The following is a 25,461-nucleotide window of genomic DNA, read 5'->3' on the forward strand; positions in this document are numbered from 1 at the left end:
CGGCACGGCGGCTGGCCCTGGGCCGCGGCAGCCCCGAGCCGCACGGGCCCGGGAGGGACTGCCGGAGCTCCTCGTCCCCTGCGTGCCTCAGCAGACACTCCAGCCCCACTGCGTGCAGCAGGAGGGACACAAAGCACCTGCACGCTTACGAGAGTCCACAGCCCTTTCTACATGTGAAATGAGACCCCAGAACCCCAACATGTGCCTCAGGAGAGATCCCAGCACCCTGCACACCTTGGGAGAGATCCCAAACCATCTGCATGCCTCACACAGGATTCCAAATCCCTTGCATGACTTGAAGTGGACCCCAGTGCCCTCCATGACTCAGAGGAAACCTAAAATATCCCTGGGTGTGCCGCAAGGGACCCCAGCCCCTCATGCACCTTAGGGGGACTCCAAAGCCCCCACGTGCCTTACAGGGAAGTCCAGGCCAGCTACGCCGAGTGTTTCGACCTGGAAATCAAGCCTGGTTGCACCTGGGTTGTTGTGTCTCTGGGGCTGCTCACCAGCCCTGTCGAACCCCAAGGCCACACAGCCCTTCCCTTCCCTTCCCTTCCCTTCCCTTCCCTTCCCTTCCCTTCCCTTCCCTTCCCTTCCCTTCCCTTCCCTTCCCTTCCCTTCCCTTCCCTTCCCTTCCCTTCCCTTCCCTTCCCTTCCCTTCCCTTCCCTTCCTTCTGGCCCTGGCTGAGAGCAGCAGACCCTGTGCAGCACCCTGCATTGGTGATGGCCCATCAATTAGGTCCTATCAAGTGTGTGTTAATTAGGGAGGAGCTTTGTTTTGCCTGCTGACATTGCTGGTCAGGCTGTGTCCCTGGAGATACTCTTGATGGCTTCCCTCTTTTCCTGGGCATGGCACTGGAGGAGGTCTGGGCCCAGATGATCCCACGGAAGGAAATGTCCCTCAGCCCAGGGACGCTCAGCATGGGCTGCCCCATCCCCTCGGGGCCCCACCGCTGGTCACAGTGAAGCCATATGCTAAATAAATAGACTCCACTGTCGCCCTGGTTTTTAATGTTCTTCTAAGCCTTCTGATGTTTACATTCTTGTAGCAAACTTTCCCAAACACTTTATGTAAATAACTTATTGTTTTGCATTCTTTTCTGCAGAGGAGAAATTTGATGGACTGTTGGTTTGTCCAGTGTCATTGGAGAGGTGGCACTTTCACCCTCCAATCCACTGTCACTTTTGGAAATCTGTAAATGTTGGAGTCAGAAATTCAACTGCCTTCTTTTTTACCTTGGAGAGATGCGTGTCTGCGTTGTTTTATTTCATGTCCTATAGCGGCACTCCACAACCTGATGTAGTTGTGAAGTGGGTATGCGTGTCAGGGCCTGGCACAAGCGAGATGGCTCTCGTGAAAACTTGTGCCCCGAGCCCTGGACTGAGCCACATCTTTGTTCACAAACATGTTCCATATGCAATACCTTACACAATCTCTTCATGCACATTCAACCCCTGGCCCCGCCTGTCCTCCCCTCACATGGCGATGAGATCCACGGCCTTCTGGGCACGCGTTGTTTCCTGTGGTGGTCACACTGGGGTCTTTGGTGGTCTCTGAGGTCGAAGGCTGTGGTCTTCCTCATGACTGAACTTTTGAACTTTTCTCCTTTGTGCATGCACTGTGGTCCCCTGGTGCTTATCTGAGTAGGTCTGTTGGTTTGGATCAGCTTGGAGACAGAGGAGCTCCTTAGTCTAGGCTACCTGCATTCCCTGGTCTTCTCCTGGTGTTATGAGTAAAACAGTTATCTGTAGCTATGATATTTTATTAAAAATCCTTTCCTGGAATTTTTCCCCTCATGAGGAGCTGAGGGCCTCAGGAAAGAAATGTAAACAATAACTGTCTGCTGCTGTGGAATGCAACAGGTGCATCTTCCATTGGTCCATGTGGTTTGTTTTCACTTGATGACCAATCACAGCCAACTGTGTTGAGCCTGTGAGCGTCCCAAAACCTCCATTTCAACATCAGCCCCGGCCTGGCTTCTGCCTGCCCACACCGTGGGCATCCACGGCTCCTCCTGGGCATGGAGCTCAGTCAGTGCTGGTGCTGGGTGGGCTTTGCTGCTGCTGCCACCTGGACACTGGGGTGACCGCTTGTCCTGGGTTGCAGTGTAAAGATGTATTCTAATGCCATCCTCAAGAGCTGCTGAAACCAGGAGGGGCATTGTTTCTTCCTCATCTCCTGTTAATGGGCCCATCAATGTCTTGCCACATGACTCAGAGATAACTCCCTCCCAGAGCCATTTCTGTTTCATGGCTAATCAAGGACCCACAGCATGAGGCAGATTGATATCAGCCCACTGTGAGATGCTCTGCCCATGGGGGAGGAGCTAAGCATCCCCAGCTGGATATAATCTGGGTTTTGGGACACAACAAGCAGTCTTTCCACTGGATTCCCAGAGGAACCGCCGCCCTTACCCACTGCTTTTCCAGAGGATGAGAGCTACCAGATTGTTTCTACAGGATCACCACTTCCACAAGGCCATTTCAGCTGGACTGCTACCACCACCCTAACTAGCAGGGTGTCAGGCTGTATTCTGACCCTGTCAGTGGTTTTTCTTTTCTATTATTGCATGTGTTTTGATTTTTTTCCCTTTTTCTAATAAATTGTATTTCTGACTTGGAGTCTCTCACTGGTTTTGCTTTCCAACCAGAACAAAGATCCTTCTCTTTATTTCAACAGAAGAATAGGCCATTGCCTAACCTGCAAGCCCGGGGGGTGGGGGGGGTGTCACCTTCAGTGATTCCTAGAGGGAAAGGCAAGGGGGCTCAGGGGCAGAGGAAGGGATGTGTTGGTCTCAGGAAGGGCTGGAGGGTGCTGGGCTGGTCCTGGGGTCCCTAGAGGTACTCGAGTTGGCTGGGATGGGACAGACAAAGATAAAAAAAGGGATGAAGGCAGCTTGGGGAGGCCCATGGGGAGAGCAGGTGGAAGTGGGATCTACAGGGTAAAAGGAGGTTTGTTCGTAGACTGTTGTTCTGGGGTCCTCTTCACAGAACACTTGAGAGGGCTGTCCGGGCCGTTCCTGCTGCTGGAGGAGCTGCTCACGCTGTCTGGGTGTGAGGTGCAGCCACCGTCTTCCAACTCCTGTCCCGAGGTGCTCCTGTGCAGAGAGGAGGTGGCTGAGGCCCCAGCTGCCAGTGGCACACAGGGACCCTCGTGCACAGCTGGGCCCAGAGCTGGCAAGGCTCCCCAGCATGGCTGGAGCTGCTGGCACAGCTGGGCCCAGCTGGACAGCTGCCCCTCAAGGCCCCGGCCAGCAGGGCACGGCTCTGGGCAGGGTCCCTGGCCAGGAGCGGGCCCCAGAGCACCTCTGCCTTTCAAGGGCAATCTCGGCCCTGCTCTTTCTCTTCCCCACCTCCCTCTGCCTCTGCCCTGTGCTCCTGGGGCTGCTCTTGGCCAGGCAGCCTCAGTGGGAACCAGCACTGGCTGCAGCCCCAGCGGGGCCCCCAGGACAAGGCCCAGCAATTGAGAGGCCAATGGAAGCACTGGGCAGCAGCAGAACCCTCAGCAGAGTTATTTGGACAATCATGGACTGGCCACAACTCCACTGCAGCCTCAATGGGAATGTTCCCTGTCCACGCTGGATTTTGAAAAGAAGCTGTTGGAGGGGGCAGGCAATAAAACACTCACTGTTTTCTGTTCCAGGAATACCAGATTCCAATGCAGAACAACAAGAAGACAAGCTCCAAACAAAGCACGCCTGCCAGTAACCCTAGCCAGCAGCCTGTTCCCTGACAGAAACCCCTTCCGAGGCCATCCTGAGCATTGGGAACAGGTCTTGTGGTGCCAGCTGCATCTGAGGGAGCAATGGGGAGCGTGAGCCCGTGCTGTGCTGCACTGCTGAGCTGGCAGCACGGTGGATACGGGCAGGACGTTCTCTGTTTCCCCCAGAGCTGGGGCCTGCAGGCACCTCGCCGGCCCTTGGCACAGGCTGTGCCAGCCAACAAAGCCCAGCAGGCCGGGAGGAGAGCCCGGGGGCTGCGCAGCTGCGTGGGCAGTGGCTGCTGCCAGGGACAGGGGCCAAAGCCATCCCTGAGCAGCCACTGCCACCCCTGGCCCTCCCTGCCCCGTGACAGCTCCCCCAGCCCCAGGGGAAAGGCTCAGGCCCTGTCAGGACCCAGCACAGCCCCTGCCCAGTCGGGAGCCAGGGCTGGCTCTGGCCCTCGGCTGGCGGCAGGGCTCCCGCTCGGGGCTGCTCCTGTGCCTTGGGCCTCTGGGCACTCAGGGCCAGCTCCGCAGCAGCTGCAGCGCCAGGGACGTTGCTGCACCAGTCCCGTTTCCCCGGGGCTCTAAACGAGCTCCAGAGGCCTGGAAGCCGAGGCGCCTCCAGCTTTGGCTGCTGCCGGGCCGGGCAAGGGCAGGCCCTGGGGGAAGAGCTGCTGCCACACAGCCCCGGCCAGGGCTGAGCCCGGCACAGCAATTACCTGCTGTGCCTGTGCCCGTGTCTGCCATCGCCTTCCTTCCTGCAGCAGTGGCTCGCACCGAAGATGGAGTGCTTCCTTCAGGAATTGCCACCTTCCACTGAAGCTCTATGTCAATCTCTTGACAAAGGAAGGGAGACAGCTGCATCAGACGGAGCTCTTCCCCACTTGGGCGGTGGCATCAGAGGGAATATTTGTGAAATTTATGGAGCTGGAAAATGGCCAGGTTACAGTGGCATGATGAGAGCACTTCCAGCTCCAAAGAGCCACCCTTTCCGAATCTGCAGGGCTGGATATAGTGGGGGATCTCAGGGTGTGTTACAGTTTGGGCTGCCTGTCAGCTGATGCCAAATGCCTTCCTGCAGAGGCTGGGCAGAAGCTGCAGCCAGGCCAGGCTGGGAAACAGCCCTGCAGGGCGTGAAAGCAGCGGCGGGGCAGCGAGGCTGCCATGCATTCCTTCCCGCCGTGCCGGGCACGGCGTGTCCAGATGTGCAGCCAAAGTTCCTGGCTGCTGAGTCCCAGGGGAAGCATGAGGGAAATGCACCCACCTTGTCCTCCCTGCCGCATTTCCTTCAGCTCTTGCTTCGTCTGTTTGGGTGGTTCCAGGGATATCTTGTCTCTTGTGTCTTGGATCTTCCCTGTCAGAGGAACTTAGAGAAAAATACATCCATTTCCCAGGAATGGATCCCACAAAAGCAGGGCTCAGCCTGTGGGGTCAGCAGGGTCACACTACTCACCCCTGCCATGGGAGCTGGTTTGGGGACAAGCATCCAACCCTGGAGCTGGCGAAGTCCTCCCCGCAGACACACCTGTAACTCAAAAGCCACAGAAGCTTCTGTAATCTCTGCTGATCTGCACGGGCACCACTGAGCCGCAGCAGCGGTGAGGGGATCGTGCAGGGCGCGGGCACACACGTGCATGGTTCTGTGCTGGCACCTGCAGCGCTGCCTCCCTGGCCCAGCTTTGGCCTCTGAGCTGGCAGCTCTCCCAGGGGAAAGGACTTGACCTACCCTCAGCATCTCCCAGAGCCTCAGTCCTGGATGTGGGGCCTTCACCGGCAGGTTCAGCTGCAAAGAAAGGCAGGACAGAAGAGCTCCTGTGGCACTGCAGGAGATCCTCAGGCTGCCCACAAGGCTCAGCCCCGGGGCACAGCCCTGGGCCCGGCCCTTTCCCTATCTGCTCTTCTCTGTGGCTGCACAGAGCACACGGAAGGACACACTGGCACAGCACACGGGAGGAGGACTGAAAGCTAAATGCTCCTTCCTCCCACTGACAGTGATCCTGTGGAATCCCTCAGGGATGCAGAAAGGAGCAGGGAAAGATTCTCAGAATCCTTCAGCCCTTACATAATGTTAAGGGAAATGGTTTATAAATGAGCTTTTGTTGCATTGATCCTGATTATTCACTCAGGAAAGGCAGAATGAAAACTTGCTTCCAGCATCCTCCAGGAACTTCAAACCATCCTTCATCAGGACTTCCTGAAAACCCATGTCACGACTCCAGTCTAAAAGGGAGCAGAGATCAGAACCATATCTGTGGCATGCTGGGAACCCCTAATGCTACAGGCAAAAGGGCACTGCAAGGGGGTCGGGTAAGTTTATGGGACCCAGATGGGAATGGACATGGCCAAAGCTGCCCAGGGGCCTGGGGAGCTCTGGGCTGGCTCCTGATCACTCTCCACACTCTTTCCCTGCCCTCAGCAACATCCCTGGGAGGGGTGGCTGGAGTAACCCAGGGCCCTGGGGCTCTCTCCCTCAAACTCACAGAAAATCCTCCCTAAAGCCCTGGGGTAACTGCAGCAGGCAGTGCCACAGCTATCCATCCCTCCCTCCTACACTCCCTCCTCCCCTCCTTCTGCTGGGACAGCTCCCAGATCCCAAGGGCAAACAGCCAGGCCCTCTCAGGACACACTGGAGCCTTGCTCTCCCCCTCTGTCCTTTCCCCACCGTGGGCACCCCGTGCAGTCGCTGCCAGGTTTCAGGACATGTCTCCCATGGAGGGACCCCAGCAGGACTGCTCAGTGCCCTGAGCCTGCTCGGGATAATTCCCCTGGGCTGTGCTGCTCTAGTCCAGGCTGTGCCCGCACTGCCAAGCAGCAGAGAGGGCAGCTCAAGCCTCAGCAGGGCTCAGGCCCAGAGGCACAGCAATTACCTCCTGTGCCTGTGCCTGGCATGGCCTCCCTTCCTGCAGCAGAGGCTGGCATGGAGCCCCTGCGTCCTCCGGGAAATGCTTCTTTCTCCACAGGCTCTCCTTTCATTTCTGGAGAATGGAAAAGAGACAGCTGGATCAGATGGAAACATTCCTCACTGGGAATGGGGAAGGTGAGGCATCACTTGTGAAAGGAATGGATAAGGATCAGAAAACACCCAGGATTTTGGGGCAACCCAAGGCTGCTTCCTTCCTCAAACAGCCCCAACATCTGATCTGCCTGGACATCAGGAAATTGCAGGGGATCTGAGGGTGGGCATGGACTGTGGTGCAATTGGGGCTGTCTGCCAGCTGATGCCAAATGCCTTCCTGCAGAGGCTGGGCAGAAGCTGCAGCCAGGCCAGGCTGGCAAACAGCCCTGCAGGGTGTGAAAGCAGCAGCGGGGCAGCGAGGCTGCCATGGATCCCTTCCTGCTGTGCCGGGCACGGCGTGTCCAGATGTGCAGCCAAAGCCCCCGGCTGCTGAGTCCCAGGGGAAGCATGAGGGAAATGCACCCACCTTGTCTTCTCTGCAGACATTCCTTCAGCATTTGCCACATGATTTCCAATGGGTCCCGGAATTTCTTGCCTGCCATGTCTTTGGTCTCTTCTGGTGGAGGACACTAAGAGAAAGTAGTACCATTTCCCAGGAATGGACCCCACAAAAGCAGGGCTCAGCCTGAGGGGTCAGCAGGGACACACTACTCACCCCTGCCATGGGAGCTGGGCTTTTGTGCAGCATCCAAGGTAGGAGTTGGTGAGGTCGTCCCTTCAGACAGGCCTGTAACACAACAGCCACAGAAGCTTCTGTCACCTGCTTCTTACCAATCAGTCAAACATTACGCCTTGGTGGGAGAGTGAGAACATACCTGCAGAATGCCCAGAGGGCTTCACAACTTCAGAGCGCCAGGCTAATGGAGAATTCTTCCCAGCATCCCAGTCTGGAAGCAAACCAAGATGAGAACTGTTTCCATTGTGTGCCAGGGCTGGCTCTGGCCCTGGGCTGGCGGCAGGGCTCCCGCTCGGGGCTGCTCCTGTGCCTTGGGCCTCTGGGCACTCAGGGCCAGCTCCGCAGCAGCTGCAGCGCCAGGGACGTTGCTGCACCAGTCCCGTTTCCCTGGGGCTCTGAACCAGCTCCAGAGGCCTGGAAGCCGAGGCGCCTCCAGCTTTGGCTGCTGCCGGGCCGGGCAAGGGCAGGCCCTGGGGGAAGAGCTGCTGCCACACAGCCCCGGCCAGGCCTGAGCCCGGCACAGCAATTACCTGCTGTGCCTGTGCCCGTGTCTGGCTTTGCCTTCCTTCCTGCAGCAGGGGCTGGCACCGAAGATGGAGTGCTTCCTTCAAGAAATGCCACCTTCCACTGAAGCACTATGTCCATCTCTTAACAAAGGAAGGGAGACAGCTGCATCAGATGGAGCTGTTCCCCACTTGGGCGGTGGCATCAGAGGTAATATTTGTGAAATTTATGGAGCAGGAAAATGGCCAGGTTACAGTGGCATGATGAGAGCACTTCCACCACCAAACAGCCACCCTTTTCCTAATCTGCAGGGCTGGATATAGTGGGGGATCTCAGGGTGTGTTACAGTTTGGGCATGGCCTGTCAGCTGATGCCCAATAACTTCCGGCAGAGGCTGGGCAGAAGCTGCAGCCAGGCCAGGCTGGCAAACAGCCCTGCAGGGCGTGAAAGCAGCAGCGGGGCAGCAAGGCTGCCATGGATCCCTTCCCACTGTGCCAGGCACGGCGTGTCCAGATGTGCAGCCAAAGCCCCCGGCTGCTGAGTCCCAGGGGAAGCATGAGGGAAATGCACCCACCTTCTCTTGTCGGCAGGGGTTCCTTCAGCTCTTGCCTCATCTGTTTGGATGGTTCCAGGGATATCTTATCTGTTGTATCTTGGATTTTCCCTGTTGGAGTACCTTAGAGAAAAATACATCCATTTCCCAGGAATGGATCCCAGAAAAGCAGGGCTCAGCCTGAGGGGTCAGCAGGGACACACTACTCACCCCTGAGATGGGAGCTGGGCTTGAGTGCAGCATCCAAGGTAGCAGCTGGAGAAGCTGGAGAAGTCTTCCCTGTAGACACATCTGTAACACAACAGCCACAGAAGCTTCTGTCACCTGGTGCCTGCCCGCTTGTCTACAATTCTTCCTTGGTGGCACACTGAGAACATACCTGCAGGAGGCTCCAAGGGCTTCAAAACTTTCTTCATCCAAGCTGATGGAGAAGCCTTCCCAGCACCCTCATCTACAATGCAGCACAGATGAGAACATTTTCCAGTGTGTGCTGGGATCTCTTTCTGCCACAGGGAACTGGGCACTGCCAGGGAGTCGGCTAAGGCCATGGGAGCCAGATGTGAATAGACATGGCCAAAGCTGCCCAGGGGCCTGGGGAGCTCTGGGCTGGCTCCTGGTCACTCTCCACACTCTTTCCCTGCCCTCAGCAACATCCCTGGGAGGGGTGGCTGCAGCAGTGCAGGGACCTGGAACTCTCCCCCTCACACACAGAAGAAATCCTCCCTAAAGCATGGGGGAAAACTGCAGCAGGCAGTGCCACAGCTCTCCATCCTGCCCTCCCTCTGTCCCTCCTGCCCTCCTTCTGTGGGGAAACCCCCCAGATCCCAAGGGCAAACAGCCAGGCCCTCTCAGGACACACTGGAGCCTTGCTCTCCCCCTCTGTCCTTTCCCCACCGTGGGCACCCCGTGCAGTCGCTGCCAGGTTTCAGGACATGTCTCCCACGGAGGGACCCCAGCAGGACTGCTCAGGACCCGAGTGCCCTGAGCCTGCTCGGGATAATTCCCACTGGGCTGTGCCGGTCCAATCCAGGCTGTGCCTGCACTGCCAAACAGCAGACAGGGCAGCTCAAGCCTCAGCAGGGCTCAGGCCCAGAGGCACAGCAATTACCTCCTGTGCCTGTGCCTGGCATGGCCTCCCTTCCTGCAGCAGAGGCTGGCATGGAAGCACTGCTTCCTCGGGGAAATGCTTCCATCTGCACAGGCTCTCCTTTGATTTCTGGAGAAAGGAAGAGGCACAGCTGGATCAGATGGAGCTGTTCCCCAGTGGGGAGGTGTAGGAGAGTGCCCCCCTAATGACAAAGTGGCAAAGCTAGCCTTTATCCCCCAAAAAAGGAATGAAGCCCAGAAGTTTCTCCCAACGATCAGGTGACAAGCCACCTCGTAAGACCCCAGAGGCTTCACTAAAAACTCTGGGTCACCTAATTGGATAGTAGCCAAAAAGTCCTGCCTGACCCATCAGGTAGAAAAGGGGAGGACAAAAGAACCAAAGGGCTTTCGTGAAGGTGTTTATACCAGTGGCAGACTGCTGTACCTGCATCGGATTTTCTGTTTGTCATTTTGCCTTTTATTAAACCTTTTTTTTTCTAACACTGCAGCAGAAGCCATCCTGCTCATTATTTGCCTCCAAAGGTAATAGCTGAGCTATCCTTGGGTGTGCTGGGTTCCCTTTTTGAAGGTTTATAACACCCGGCCTGAGAAAAAAGAACCCAGCACGTGGCGCCTGGACAGTATTTCTCATATTGAGGAAGATGGTCTAGGGATTTTTTGATTACCTCCATCAAAATAGGACATTTTTACTTGATATTTGCGTGTTTTGGGGGAGCAGGCCTGCACCTGAGTTTTTTGTCCCTTTAAAATAGAAAACTCAGAAGAAGCGATTTGAGATTGAGAGGGAATCTCGAACCAAAGCCTCATACTGGTGAAGAGGAGGCTGTAATCAGAGACGGGACTGGAGCAGCACCGCAGCCTCAGAGGACTCTGCCGCTCAGCTCAGCTGATTTGTCACTGTTGTGACCCAGGACCGGGGAGGAATTTCATACCAAGAAGCACAACTGGAAAACTCTGGTGAGTGCCACCATGGGAAATCGGTTGTCTTTAGCTGAGCAGGATTTTTTTTCATATTTCAATTATAAGTTAGAAATTCAAGATATTCAGTTTGACAACAAACAGCTTAAAAAGCTTGTAAAATGGGTCTTAACAGAGTTCCCAAACTCAGACACGTCTCAGAAACTCGATCCAGACTTCTGGGATTTGGTCGGACTGAAATTACATAACATGGAAAAGAATAAGAAGTCCAACTTAAAGCTGCGTCCAATATTCAGGACGGTCTTAAAATTTGTAACAATGGAAAGTGCAAAGCAAGCAAAGAATGCACACAAGCAAGCAAAGATCAGGGACAGGGCAGAATGCAGGCAGCAACAGCAGGACCGGGAGGAGAGGAGAAAGAGGAGTTCTGAGGGGACCCAGAAGCCTTCCCTTATCCCAGTCGAGAACCAGAAACCCCGGAGGAGTGGCCGGGAGGTGGCCAGGCCAGCCGCACCCCCCTTCCCCACCCCCGTCCTGGGAGAGAGGGGAGCAGACCAGCCCTGGCCAGGCTCCTCTGCAAACCACATCTTTCACAATCCCTGCCATACCTAAGTCCTCTGTATTCCCTCTGAAAAGCTCCCTTTGGTGCTCGAAATCGGTGAATTTTGGCAGTACAATGGAAAAAAGCCGAGCCGATTGTGCCCACTCTGAGGACAGTGGAGCTCATGGCAGACGCCATGATGGCCCCGGCCCAGCCCCGCCCTTCGTGGGCGTGGCTCGCCCTCCTCCCCGGGCTCCCAGCAGTCCCTGGGTGGCTCCTCCCTGAGCTCCTGCCCATCAGAGCAGGGACACGCCCCTTTTTGTGGGCGGAGCCCGGGCAGTGTCCCCGCCCCTGCTCCCCGCCCACAGCCCGGGAGGGCACGCCCCCTCCCCGCCGAGCGTGGGAACCGGATGTGATGCCCCGGAAGTCACCCTGTCCAAGATGGCGGCGCCCATGTCCGACAATTTACTGGAACAAAAAATAAATTGTTCTGGTGCTCCACAATGTAATTCCAAATAATCTAAGGAAGAGTTTCACACACAAGGAGTCACAGATACCTGGCAGAGGATAAGAAAGGATGCAGTTCAGGAAGGAGAGTGGGGAATTGCATCAAAGTTAAAAGTTTTTCCTGTGAGGTGCACAGCAGGTCCTGCACCGAGAGGGACCTGGCAGCAGATCAGTTTTGCTGAGTTAAAAGAGATTTGCAAAGCCTCTCGTTTGTATGGTAGCGATTCTGCATATTTCAGAAGTCTTTTACAAGCCACCTTTACAGCAAATGTATTTACTCCACACGATTTAAAGCAGCTTTGCACATCCCTGCTGTCCCCAAGAGAATTTTCTCTGTGGGAACTGGCATGGAAACGTTTGTTAAATGACCTTTTAGGAGGTTATGCAGGAACTCCAGCCACTGCAAATTTGACTATAGATCAGCTCAGGTGGAGGAGCTCATACAGATCCTCAAACACAAGCCCGAACTCTCAATAAACAAGTATTACAGGATATCAAAGAAGCAGCAAAAACAGCTTTGTTACAGGTTCCTGATGGCAACAAACCAGAATTAGATTTCACAGCAATAAAACACAGAATAGATGAGCCTTATATTAAGTTTTTGGACTGTTTGAAAATGGCATTAGAAAAGCAAATTCCAATAGACGGAGCCAGACAAGAGTTATTAAAATGGCTCGCAATTTCTAATGCAAACCCGAGCTGCAAAAAAGTATTAGGTGCATTGCCACAGGGTCCTGAGCCCAGCCTGACCCAGCTCGTGGATGCTTGAACCGCCTGGGCACCCCTGAGCCTGCAGCAGCCATGCAGGCAGAGGTGCTGGCCAGTGCCATCACAGCAGCTCAGGAAAACACCCCAAAGCAGCAGGAAAAAGCAGCAGAAATGCAAACACAAGCCCTAGCAGAGGCTCTAAGAGCATTCAGAGGTGCAATTGAAAACCAGCAGACTCCAAGGGACACGTGCCATTCGTGTGGCCAGAGAGGTCATTTCAAAGGGGATGTCCTGGGGCCCGCAGAAGGCCACTGCCCAGAAACAGTGGATGCAGAGGTTTCTGTCAAGTGCTAACAGCTGTCACCCAGCACAGGGCTGTCCGTGCCATCTGCCGGGAAACGTGCAGCCCGGCACGGGGCAGTGGCTGCCATGACACAGGAACCCTGCACCAGGGGCAGAGAGCACCACAGGCCACCAGGGTCAGAGCTGCAGCACGTCTGTGCAGGACTGCCGACCACAATGTCCCCAGGTGCCAGACTGGAGCTGTCCCCAGCCCAGCCAGTGGTGCTGACCAATGCCATTGCTCACACAGTGCCCACAGGACAGCTGGGGCCTGAACCACAACCACGTCAGTTCCTCATCGTGGGAGTGAGCAGATCCCATGCAGAAGGTTTTTATGTCATTCCAGCTGTGCTCTCTGTCACCTGTTCACAGGAAATTACAGCGTTAGCTTTGTGTCCAGACCCTCCATGCTTTTTACCCAAAGGACTGACCACAGCACAAGCTTTCCTCCTACCAGAGTCCCAGAACAGCACAGCTGCCATGGCCTGGACCAGGCTCATCAGCCGCGGGCGGCCTCAGCTCACCTGTGTGCTGCAGCCCCTCGGGCAGCCATCACCCTCAGTGGCCTGACAGATCCCGGAGCAGACGGCATCTGACACCGGAATGGCCACAGGACTGGGCCACGGTGCCTGCGCTGGCTCAGCTGGCAGCTATTGGTGGTCACTGTGAGAGCTCTCGAAGCTCCCACTCAGGCACATTTGAGGGGCCTGCAGGTCGTGTTGCCACCACAAGACCATTCGTTGTAGGAGCTGATTTTGTTCTTTGGGGCCGGGACATTTTGTCGCAATGGGGTCTGAGGTTAGAAACTGGATTTTAACAAAAGCTGTTGATGGACATAACACTTTAAAACTGACATGGACATCTAATACACCCATTTGGGTCAGCCAGTGGCCCTTACCCAAAGAGAAACTTGCTGCTTTAGAGCAGTTGGTACAGGAACAGTTAAACAAAGGTCACTTAACTCCAACTACTAGTCCCTGGAACACCCCAGTTTATGCAATCAAAAAGCCAAACAGTGGGAAGTGGAGGTTGTTGCAGGATCTCAGAAAAGTTAATCAAGTGATTCAAGAAATGGGTTCTTTACAACCAGGTTTACCCTCTCCTGTTATGATTCCAAAAGATTGGAAGTTAAGTGTTATTGATTTAAAAGACTGTTTTTTCAATATTCCTTTGCATCCAGATGATGCACCAAGATTTGCATTTTCCATCCCATCCATAAATCAGCAAGCACCCTTGAAAAGATATCATTGGCTTTCTCTACCAGAAGGAATGAGAAATTCCCCGAGTATATGCCAGTGGTATGTTGCAAAAATACTTTCCTCAGTTCGTGCACAATATCCAAATTCTCTCATATTACATTACATGGAAGATATTTTAGTAGCAGCCAAGGACCAAGCATCAATGCAGGAGACAACAGATCAGGTCATCTCAGCAGTGGAGAAAGCAGGACTCGCTGTAGCGAAAGAAAAAATACAGACACTTCCTCCCTGGAAATATTTAGGATACAGGATGACAGAACAAACGGTAACCCCGCAGCCACTCCAGCTAAGGACAAATCCAAAGACATGGAATGAAATGCAGCAGCTGGTAGGGACTCTGAACTGGCTTCATCCACTACTAGGCCTTTCAAATCAGGACTTGGCTCCTCTGGCAGATTTGTTGAGAGGAGACACAGCCTTAAACTCACTGTGAGAATTCAACAAAGAAGCTCAAAATGCTTTAAGACAAAGTGATGAGAGCCATCCAGTCACGTCAGGCTCATCGGTATAATCCTAACCTGTCTTTTTTGTTTGCAGTTTTAGGAGAGAGTCCACAGCTTCATGGTTTGATATTCCAGTGGGATCTAGAGAAGAAGGACCATCTGATAATCTTAGAGTGGGTTTTCCTGTCTCGTCAATTGGGTAAAACTATAACAACTTGCCCTGAAATTATTTCACAATTGATTATCAAGGCTAGATCTCGAATGCTTTCCCTTGCAGGAAAAGATTTTGCAGAAATCTTCCTGCCTGTCACATCCATCTATTTAGAATGGTTAATTCAAAATTCAGAAGTCATGCAATTTGCTTTGGAAAATTTTGCAGGAAAAATTTCAGTCAATTGTCCCAAACATGAGCTATTAAGTTCATCTTTAAAATTAATTCATAAGCCTTTAAGAAGTAATGCACCCCTCGAGGCAATCACATTTTTTACAGACGGTTCTGGGAAGTCTAAAAGGTCTGTGATTGCTTGGCAAAATTCAGAGACAAAAAAATGGGAATCAGATATTGAGGAAGTAGATGGTTCTGCACAGATTACAGAGTTAGCAGCAGTTGTACGGGTCTTTTCAAAATTCACATTTCCTTTTAATTTAGTAACGGATTCAATTTACGTTGCAGGTGTGGTGGAAAGAGCAGAAGGATGTCTGCTGAAAGAAGTTTCTGATGATCAGTTATACGGGTTGCTTAAAAAGTTAATCCTACTTCTTTCCATTCGACAAGAGCCTTACTTTGTAATGCACATTCGCTCACATTCTTCTCTTCCAGATTTTTTAGCAGAAGGCAATGCCATGGCTGATTTGTTAGCCGTGCCAATCCAGCACACACTTTTTAATGTTATTGAACTCTTCCCCTGTTGTTGTTGATTTAAGCTTCCACTCACCTTCCCTTCTTTTGGGTACCACTGTGCTTTTTCTTGATGTAATCCATTTAAAAATGTCTAGGGGACCTAAACTGATACTGTCCCATGGCCAAATTTCACTTAAGTGTGTCCCCCTGCACACTCAACAATGAATCAAATTAAATTCTTTTGTACCATATTGATAAAAAAGATTCTTTCTGTATATTTGTCCCTCTCTATCCCTTTGTCTTTTCAATTGCACTTCTTTCTCTTTGAATGTATCCTCTGAGTTGGTTTCACTTCCTTGTTCAAAGCATACCCATCTTTCTTTCACAGGGCACTCTCCTGACATCCTCTGGCTTGGGTTTGCAATATTTTTAGCCAGCCCATATAGTTTATTTTCTTCTTTACAGGTTGTTAACTGAGAGTGATCGATGCATTTGGGATTCATGTCTGTGTGTACTCTGATGAGTACACGTACTGTATCTCCTCTATACAAGGGATAGTAACACTTCTCACAAGTGTTTCCTCCACTTCCTCCAAAGTGGGTGAGTAGTAGCATTGCTACCAGTGGGAGTCTGGTACGGGCTGGCCTCCTCACCTCTCGAACCACAGGGGTTTTCTCAGTGCCCAGAGAGTATTTCCTGGAGGTAGTTCCCAATCCAGTCTTGCCTCCCACTTCTGGTTTTCCCTTCTTCTGGAGACATTCTGCCATGACCTTTATTGTACCGACTCCCTTTCTTCAATTTGGTCCCAATTAGGGTTGCAAGGAGAGTGCTCTATGGAACAGTACCAGAAACTGAGATCTTATTTTGATTGTCATTCTTAGCTGAACAAAACTTGACCTTGTACTATAACAAACATTAACAAGCTTTAAGGATTTAAGGATAACAATGTAGATGCTTCCCGTGGGGGGTTGTGTTCAGGGTTGCGCTTCTTTTGCTGTTTTCCTCAGGACCAATTTCAAGTCTTTATTGTCTCTGCTGCCTATAGTCCATTTGCTTGCCTCATTTGGGGGTTGTACTGGACCCTTCACTGGACTTGCATGTGTCCACCCCCGCTCCTTTGCTCTTCCTGTGGTGTTTGTTGTAAGCAGCACCTGGAAGGGGCCCTCAAAGCGAGCAGTGAGTGGAGAGGTTTTCCATGATTTAATCAATACCCGGTCTCCTGGGTTAATACTACGTATTTTACAGTTCAGTGGGGAAGTTTGGGGAAGGTGTCCCTTTTCCCTTAGTTCTTCCAGGGTTGCTGTTACTGTTTCTAAGTATTTTTGCATTGTCATGCCCCCTTCTAGATGTTCCCTGGTACTGTACAGGGTAAGCAAGAAAGGCAGCCCAAGCAGCATTTCATAAGGAGAGACCCCTAGATCTGTTCTGGCTCTTGTTCTTATTTGTAATAGGGCTAGATGTAAACATTTGACCCAGTTCTATTGGGTTTCTAAGACCAATTTTGTTAAGATATGCTTTAAGGTTTGATTCACCCTCTCGCCCTTCCCAGAACTCTGAGAGTGCCAAGGGGTGTGTAACTCCCACTTTATTCCCAGGGCCCTGATGACTTGTTGCAGAACACTGGATGTAAAGTGGGGGCCACAGTCCAAATCAATAAGATTTACTAGCCCATATCTCAGAAGAATTTCTTCCAAGAGAACTTTTGTCACAGTTTGAGTTTCTTGTGGGGAACACTTCAGCCCAGTGGGTTAGGTGGTTAACTATGACCAATAGGTGTTTATACCCTGGGGCTGGAGTTAATTCAGTAAAATCAACCTGAATATTCTGGAAAGGTCTTATGGCTAATTTCCTCCCTCCTGGAGTTGTTTTTCACATTACCTTTTTGTTGACTTTTTGGCAGGTTAGACATTCTCCTGTGATGGATCTGGCCATTTCATAGATTCCTGTCCCCATGCAATATTTCAGGAAATGATCATATATTCATTGTGTTCCCCAGTGAGTTAATTGGTATATCTCTTCCATCACTTTCCTGGTTATTATTCAGTTGAATATTTATCATCCATCTGGGGTCCAGCACTTTCCATCCCCTGTTTTTACTGCTCCCATTTGCTCTATTTCTTTTAGCTCCTTGTCCTTGAAAACTGGAACCCCCTCTTCCTTTATTTTCCCCTGGTCTTTTTTTACCCTTAGGACTATGACTGAGTCCAGCATTTCAAAGGCTGCTTTTTTGGCTGCCCGGTCTGCTAATTTGTTTCCTTGGATTTCAGGGGTATCCCCTTTTTAGTAGCCTTTAATATGGACTGTGGCAATTTCTTTTGGTCCTCTGAGGGATTCAAGTGCTTCCCTATCAGACTTTCATGTGCCAGATTTTTCCCCTTTGAGTTAAGGTATGCCCTCTCTGGCCAGATTTTTCCAAAGGTATGAGCTATCCCAAAGGCATATTGAGAATCCATGGAGATTGTCCCTATATCATCTAATAAATCAAAACCTCTCTTTAGGGCATATACCTCGCAGTTTGTGCAGAGCAATTTGAGGGTAATTTCCCTTTTTCTTTGTTTTCCTCTGCTTCAATAATGGCGTATCCTGATGCCCATTTTCCCATTACTGTTTGGGAGGATCCATCTATATACTGGATCCTTCCATATGGTAAGGGGTCTTCTTCTAGCTCTTCTCTTACATTTGTTTGCATCTCAATTAGCTCTATACAATTATGATCTAAATTTTCCATTTTTGGTTCCCCAGTTAAGAATTGAGCAGGGTTTCAACCTTTTGAGGTGACAGTCTCTAGATTCTTGACATTCATCAGGGTTATTTCATACCTCAGGATTCAGCTGTGTGTTAGCCACTGAGGAGTTTTTGGCTTAACACTGTCCTCAAATAATGGGATGTGTGTACTGAAATCCTTCCATTTAATGTAGGATTTGGAGTGTCTTCTAATAAGGTAGCTGTGGCTGCCACAGCTTGAATAGAGGCTGGCCACCCTCTTGCAACCACATCCAATAATTTTGACAGATAAGCCACCAGCTTCCTGCTTCCCCCCCAGCCTTGGGTTATCACTCCATATGCTATCCATTCATTAACATTAACAAACAGATCAAATGGTTTTCTTCAATTAGGCAGACTCAAAACTGGGGTTTTCGTCAATCGAGCCTTTAAGTCTTGGAACCGTTCGGAATCCTCCAGAGTCCAGACTACAGGTTCTGTGCTTGTTAATTTTTCATACAAAAATTTTACAGCTTGAGTATACTGATCAATCCATAATATACAAGAGCCCATTAGACCTATTATCTTTCTTAGTAAAAGGTAGTAATTTCTCCACCTTCACTTTGTGGGAAATTGTGGGGGCAAAAAAGTTCCAAGCAAAACAGGGCTCAGCTCAACTACAGCCCTCAGGTTTTGCATAGAGGATCTATTTAAAAAGCAGTGAAACATCATCCCAGCTGTAACTTTCTGTTGTTAAGGGATGCTTAAAAAAAAACATGCAGAGTGTACTTCAAAGTGGTCCTTAGATGAAAAATTACCCCATTTTGGAGCAAGCTTTAGATACTACAACGATGAATTTAATAACCTATCCTTTACTAGTCAAAACAAGAATTTGTTATCAAGATTCCTGCACAGTTACCTTGGTTTACAAAATTCAAGATCCTTTATGCTTCCGTGCACCATCACTGACAACATCCAGACAATAAAAACCATGTTCCCAACTCCCCAGTGGCTGGTTTTTCATGTGAACCATAAATAAAGATTATTAAAAGGGAAAAAATCATTGAAGAGGATATATATTTAGAGAAACCTGCAGGAAAATAGGGGCAATATCAATTGTTTTGACTACAAAATCCACTAAATTATACACATTGTATACAAACATGGAGAGAGATATTAAATAAAAAGAAATTTTAATAAAAAGCACAGCTTATTGTTGGTTCTCTTTTTCCAAAGAAAGGTTCACTTCTTGAAAGCTGTGAGAGACATGTGATTTCTTACCCATTTATAGGGCTAGCTTTGAATTTTTATGTGTTAGACAGTAACTCTTCTGTAACTTTCACACACACGGAAAAAAATATATTTAGTTCCCCAAAACAACGACTTCAAACAAGTTTGCAACCACTCAATACATTCCACACAAAGTGCACACATGGTCAGACTTCCATTTCTCTACAGTTCTGGCCCAGATCAAAAAAAAAAGCAAAACATGCACTGAAATCTGTCAAAGTTTCATCCGAGTTGAAGTACAATTGTGCCGAGTTGCTGTCCGAGGTTTTTTCTCTACTCCCCCGGGCGGGGGAGGAGGCTGCACCGGCCGAGCTGTGGCACAGCAACTGACAGCCGGGGGGGCACTGCCCAGATGCGCCGGGGGCGTCCGGGCAGCGCCTCAGCAGGAGGCAGCAGTGATCAGCAAGAAGGCGAAGTAGAAAAGAGGGACCCAAATCAGGGCAAAGTCCAGAGTGCTTTAATGTCTCCAGGGAACGCCAGCCGAGTCGGGACCACGAGGCAGGGGTACAGCTGATTAGAAAGGGACGGAACATAGAACATTTCAACCAATGAGAGAGAACTTGGGAGGGAACAAACTCGTGACAAATATGCCGGCTCGCCAATAGGGAATGCGACAGGGAGGGACCCTTGTTCCCGATCCAGTCACCCACCGAGGAGGGGAGAACTTTCTGGAAATAGGGAAGGGGACAGTGGCTGATGGACAGGAACTCAGGGAGGGATTGACAGAGGGTAACCAGGGGAACAGGGGTGGAGACAAAAAACTGACACTCTCAAAAGGAGGGGTTGCCAGGGGGGGTGGGGGGGGGAACCCTAGGACCGAACCGTTATAACTTTAGGGGGAAACGGAAGAAACCAAATGAACCCTGCACCATAACACAATTGCAATAGTCATCAGATATTTAAAGATATTTAAAAGTCATATGCAGTACACAGTTACTTCTTAATTATTTTGTGGAAGATTGCTGATATATTCACTTGATCTTATTTAAGTTAATCCAAATTCCAGTGCACTGATTGTATGCTATAATGTGTATCATTGAAAATATTTCTGAAAAACCTCTGAATTAAAAACAATTTCATCTGGTTTTAAAATGCTTTCACAAAAATGTACACCATGTCCTTGGCTAACAACAACAGTTAAAAGGCATAAAGAAACTGATAACTTTTTTATTATCTATGTGCCCATGAAACAAAAGTGCAGGACATCTGGAACAAGCTGGATACTATCTGAACCTGGGGTTTGGATAAACCCCTCATAGCAAGTGAAGGCACATGAAAACCATGGACCTAAAGACATACCATACTCTGAAATTTTCCAAAATTTTGACGTTGAGAGCTGCATTACAGCCACATACACTGCTTAAAATTCAACAGTCTATGATAAAAAGATGACTTTACACTAAGAAAATTTACTCTTCATGGTAAAACCACAAGTGTTTAATTCCTTAAAATTTACTCTTCATGACAAAACCACAAGTGTTTCATTGACCATATTCTTTGGCTGTGGGTACTTGTCCTTTACCTCTCCTAAAGTTTGTCCCAGCTACCTTCCACAAACTACTACCCCATCATCCCCACCACACAGAGGCAGCCCAGTTGCCCACTGCTAAATAGATATTTATACATAGACAACACGAGGAGAAAGGCCAGTCCACATGCTGTGGTTCTTGTTTCCATGTGAAGTTTAATATGATGATGGTTTCCATTTTTAGAGGGCAATTTTCTGAACTGATAGGCAGATCTGAATCATCTGTAAATAACAGTGTCTTCAGCTTGGCATCAGCTCTCTTCTCTGCAGCACTAACCTTTGTTCTTGCCCTAATGACTTCTCAGCCATAGTTTTCCCCAGACTCTAATAATGCTAAATTTAGATCACAACAGATATTTTTTATTATATTCTCTGGCATCTTTGCACTACAACCATTGCCTTACATTAGCTGCACTTTTTTAGCTCCACTGCTTTTACTCCCATAGCTCTTTTTCCAAGAGTGCTCTAACAACTAATTATGTGAGCTAACAGATAAGAAAAAAGTACTTATTTTTTTCAGACCCTCATGTGAATATAATCATATTGTTAAGTAGATTTTACCTACTTTCATCCACATATTTATTTTGAAAAGTAACTGAAATGGGATAGTTTAGTCTTCATTATCATACAGGATCAAAAACTTAAATACAGCAGATTTTTATTTTAGACTGGAAAATAAAATTTAAAAAAAGGCAAAAAACCCAGCAACAACAACCCAACATGGGAATAAGAAAACACTGGAAATCAAAAATACTCCATAGGCAAATGTAGTGAACCTTAGGAGTTTTTGACACATATTAAATTGTTAAAAAAAATTAAAAAAAGCTTGACCAAAACATTGTTTCCAATTTGTGGAATTAAGTCAGATGCAAAGAGCACTGAAGTCAAAGCTTCTTTTTGACATACTTCAAGGGGCTCTGAATTAGACTGTAAGTAATAACCTGCTTCAACTTTAGTTTCATGTTATTTGGTACATTTAAGCTATTCAACATCCACAATTCTTTGATAATGACAGTTACGCTTTCTTAGGAATGACTGATTTTTAGTCGACATCTGTGTTCCTTCCTAAACCTACCACAGTAAAAGAACTACTTTTCAGCTTGGTCTAACTGGACAATTTTTTTGAGAAAATTATGTAACACAGGTCCAGCATGGAATTCTTTTAACATGAGAGGCCTAAAAATAAGCAAAGTCTTCAGATTTTACAAGGTCCCCTGGGTGCTGTGGTGGGGGGAACAATCATCACTGATGACCTGTAGTAAGACCTGAGCCTACTCAAGCCCATAAACCTGTTGATGGACCTGTTCCCATTTCTCCTCTTCCCACCACAGCCATGCCTGACATGGACAAAGTCCCAGCCAGCACCCACAAGGACACCGTCCCCAAGTGAGGGGAGTGGGGCACGCAGAACTCACCGATTGTGAGGTCACGGGCACATCTCCAGGGAGGCCTGAGGTATAACCGTTGCTGTACATCAACATTGCACTCAGAGCTGAGGACAGGATCCCGAGAGGGAGCTTGCCCAAGGCTGCTGAGCGAGTTTTGGTGTCTCTGAGCATCTCTCTTCACTCAAGGAAGGATTGGAAGGCTTTGTCAGGAGGAGAAAGGCCGGCAGTGCTGTGGCACAGACCGTCCAGGCATTCCTCCGTACCCACAATGGTGCAGCAGAACGCTGCTAAGAAGCGTCCCCCTGGCAAGGAGCGAGGTGAGAGCCAAGTCTCCCTCCCCACAGATGGCAGAGGGGGAGCGGCCAAGAGCAGCAGAAAGGGGAAACAGGAGATCCACAGAATCACCCCAGAGTAGAGGCCCTCCTCTCATGGGCCAGAGGAGCCAGGCTGGGCTGTGGGCACCGGCACTTCCCCTGCCCTTTAGCCAGCCAGCAGGGCCTTGGGGACAATGCTGCAGGGACATTTCCTGAGCTCTACAAGGTGCTCACTCCCCCTGCCCTCTCTCTCTCTCCCCAATGCACACCGTGTCACCGGGCAGAGGCAGACGCAGAGAGCGGCAGCTGCCTCTCCGGACATGCCAGGCCGGACCAGGCTCGTCGCCGTTCATGGAGACAGCAAGCACAAGACTCGGGCAGCCAGAAAGGAAAACGCATCCGGCTCAACCGCGTGCCACTGCTGCGTGCTGAGACCAGCAGCCCCAGCACCGCCCCTCAGGCGGTGTCAGGGCAGTCCCAGGCCGTGGGGCTGGTCACCAGCAGCAGCAGCAGCTTGCCCTGCCGAAAGCAGGGCCTGAAGCGAGGCCACCCACGGGGAGACACGGATCCTCAGGCACCCAAGAGCCCACTGGCAAAGCGCCGCAGGTTGGAGGATGGTCCAGCCCCTCAGGAGGTGTCAGGGTGGTCCCAGGCCGTGGGGCTGGTCACCAGCAGCAGCTTGCCCTGCCGAAAGCAGGGCCTGAAGCGAGGCCACCCACGGGGAGACACGGATCCTCAGGCACCCAAGAGCCCACTGGCAAAGCGCCGCAGGTTGGAGGATGGTCCAGCCCCTCAGGAGGTGTCAGGGTGGTCCCAGGCCGTGGGGCTGGTCACCAGCAGCAGCTTGCCCTGCCGAAAGCAGGGCCTGAAGCGAGGCCACCCACGGGGAGACACGGATCCTCAGGCACCCAAGAGCCCACTGGCAAAGCGCCGCAGGTTGGAGGATGGTCCAGCCCAGAGTGCTGGTACCACCAGCCAGGTGGCATTGAGGCTGTCCCAGGAATCTCAGTCATCCAGGAAACAAACAGCCCCATACATACCCCCCTGGATCTTGCCCCGCTCCCAATCCGGGCCAATTCGTGTGAGGCACGTCTTGCGGCGGCAGCGGCGAGATAAAAAGCCCTACAGTCGGCCTGAAAACCAGGGCAGGACCAGACGAGCACCCACCCCTGTTGTTTGGCCCCCTCATCCCTCAAAATAAAGTTTTCTGGTTTGTTTGTTTGAACTGGGAGATGCCACATTCTTTTTTCCAGTCGTCTGCAGCTGATCTCCAAATAGGGGCCCCAAGCTCAGTGGGACAAGTGTGTGCCTTCAAGGACTCACCTGTCCCATGGCAACACCCAGCGTCACCATGTCCCCTGGCCTGGAGATGCCAAAGGAGCACGGGGATTTTGCAAGCATTCCTGGCTGAGGCAGCCTCAGTGGGAGGGCACAGCTCTGCCTGCTGCAGGTGCCCAGGAGGGAAAATCATGGATGCAGTAGGATTATTCCCCTCCCAACCCAGCCCAGGCACAGTTCAATCTACCACTTCTGCCACTGGGGTTGCACGTACCAGCCTGGAGAGTAACTGGAATAAGAGAGAGTAACTTCCCAGCATCAGTGCAGCTGATGCTGGGAAGGTAAAACTAAACCCAGTCCCACCCCCAGTAAAAATACACTGCACCTGAAAAAAAATAGCCAGCACCCTCCTGTTCTCTGCAAATGGGACCAAAAATTTCAAAAGCATTAAAAAAATTAACCAGGCTTTGGAGCAGTTACAGGTCAGACTACATGAGGCTGGAAAAGATTGTACAGGTGACAGTTCTCAGAGGAAAATTAGCAGGAAATCCCTTCTTTCTGCTATTAAAATCTCAGGCTGTTGCCATGAGACACTCAAGCCACAAGAAAAGTACTTCAGCACCAGCATCCAACTGAGCACCTGTTTGATCCACTTCAGTGGAAAGCCATCACTTTGCCAGCAGAATTCCTCCTCTGGGTTACACACAACATATTTTTTTCTATCTGGGAGTGCCACTGGATTTTTTTACCTAGCATTTAATATTAAATTGTGGAAGTATTTTAAATTAAAAGGGAATGAAAAGATGGACCCACGAGATGGGACAGGAGGAAGCCAGGCAGCCCTTTAAAGAGGGAGATGCTAAGCTGTACATCCAGGAGAGCTCCTCTGAGCACAGAGCAGCCACAGAGCACACCTGACCACAACATTTCTAGTTCACCTGTGTCCTTATAAATGGGAAAAGAACAAAACAGTAGCAGGAAAGGAGGCAGAAGTCAACGGTGAAAGTTTCATTCACAACACATGATACTCAAAATCATAATGAAGGCCTATCAAGGAACACCAATAGCTATGAAAATATATGTAAGCAGCAGAGACAGGTGCTATGTATGTCCCTTCTGCTTCCCAGCCTCAATGCAGACTCAGTTTCAGGATGCAGCGGCATCCCAGGAAGCTGCAAATGCTCAGGAGTGCAGTGGCTCGTGCCTCACTGATAACCACTTGGAAAAACATACTGTTTCATATAAATTAGAGGAAACCTAGGAATCTAGCCTAAATCAAGTTCTAGGCAAGACCCCAACCAACATAAAATATGGAGAGGCACAAAAGTGCCTCCATTTTCCACTCCACCTCCCTTGAACTCAGCAAGAACTAATCCCCAAACCTCACAGCCGGAGGCAAATGCAGTTGGTTGGGAGAGGAAATCTAAAGTCTCCTTGCGAGGCAGCTTTCCAAGGCTGAGCCCCAGGAGAGGCAGCTCCCGCAGCACGTGTGCAGGTGGCACAAAAAGAACCTGTGTGCCATGACCAGCAGGACAGTGCCAGCCAAAGGGCTGCCTGAGGACGGCCACCGATGGTTTCACTGCCAGCCCTGGCTGAGGGGAAACCTGGACACAGGACAAGGCAGAGAGGGGCCAAATGTTCTACTCCTTCTCAAAACAAGTTGCTGTTTTTGTTTCCAAGCCTAGCACTCTTTGGATCTAATTAAATTTGAAGAGGGAAATGAGGAGTAAGCAAAATTCTTGGACAGCAGGCTGGTTTGTTCAGCTAGCTGGGGCTGCAAGCCATGCGTGAAAAGCAATGTCAGGTGCTAAAGCAAATCTCTGTGTCCTTCAACAGCAACAAGAGAAGTGTGAACAAGACAGAGAATATACCTATTTTAGGAATGTAATTGTTTCATAGGAA

At 50.4% G+C, this 25,461-nt stretch overlaps 1 protein-coding gene and 1 long non-coding RNA gene across 2 annotated transcripts in view; both read right to left on the reverse strand.

The window, feature by feature from the left end:
• Positions 1-4,422: 4,422 nt before the first annotated feature.
• LOC135307524 (uncharacterized) lies at positions 4,423-5,498 on the reverse strand. The gene is made up of 4 exons (XR_010368264.1): positions 5,430-5,498; positions 5,157-5,228; positions 4,968-5,069; positions 4,423-4,539 (listed from the first exon to the last, which is right to left on the reverse strand). It is a non-coding gene; the product is annotated as an uncharacterized LOC135307524 (long non-coding RNA).
• A 93-nt stretch (positions 5,499-5,591) lies between these two features.
• LOC135308305 (uncharacterized) overlaps positions 5,592-25,461 on the reverse strand; it is a 624,983-nt gene continuing 605,113 nt past the window's right edge. Inside the window, exons 43-50 of the mRNA XM_064433245.1 lie at positions 8,772-8,843; positions 8,603-8,683; positions 8,414-8,515; positions 7,866-7,982; positions 7,475-7,546; positions 7,315-7,386; positions 7,126-7,215; positions 5,592-5,611 (exon numbers count right to left, since the gene is read on the reverse strand). Of these exons, the coding sequence (XP_064289315.1) occupies positions 5,592-5,611; positions 7,126-7,215; positions 7,315-7,386; positions 7,475-7,546; positions 7,866-7,982; positions 8,414-8,515; positions 8,603-8,683; positions 8,772-8,843 (626 nt within the window). The remainder of the gene's footprint in view (positions 5,612-7,125; positions 7,216-7,314; positions 7,387-7,474; positions 7,547-7,865; positions 7,983-8,413; positions 8,516-8,602; positions 8,684-8,771; positions 8,844-25,461) is intronic.

Source organism: Passer domesticus, chromosome 9 (genome assembly GCF_036417665.1).
Source record: "Passer domesticus isolate bPasDom1 chromosome 9, bPasDom1.hap1, whole genome shotgun sequence".
NCBI lineage: Eukaryota > Metazoa > Chordata > Aves > Passeriformes > Passeridae > Passer > Passer domesticus.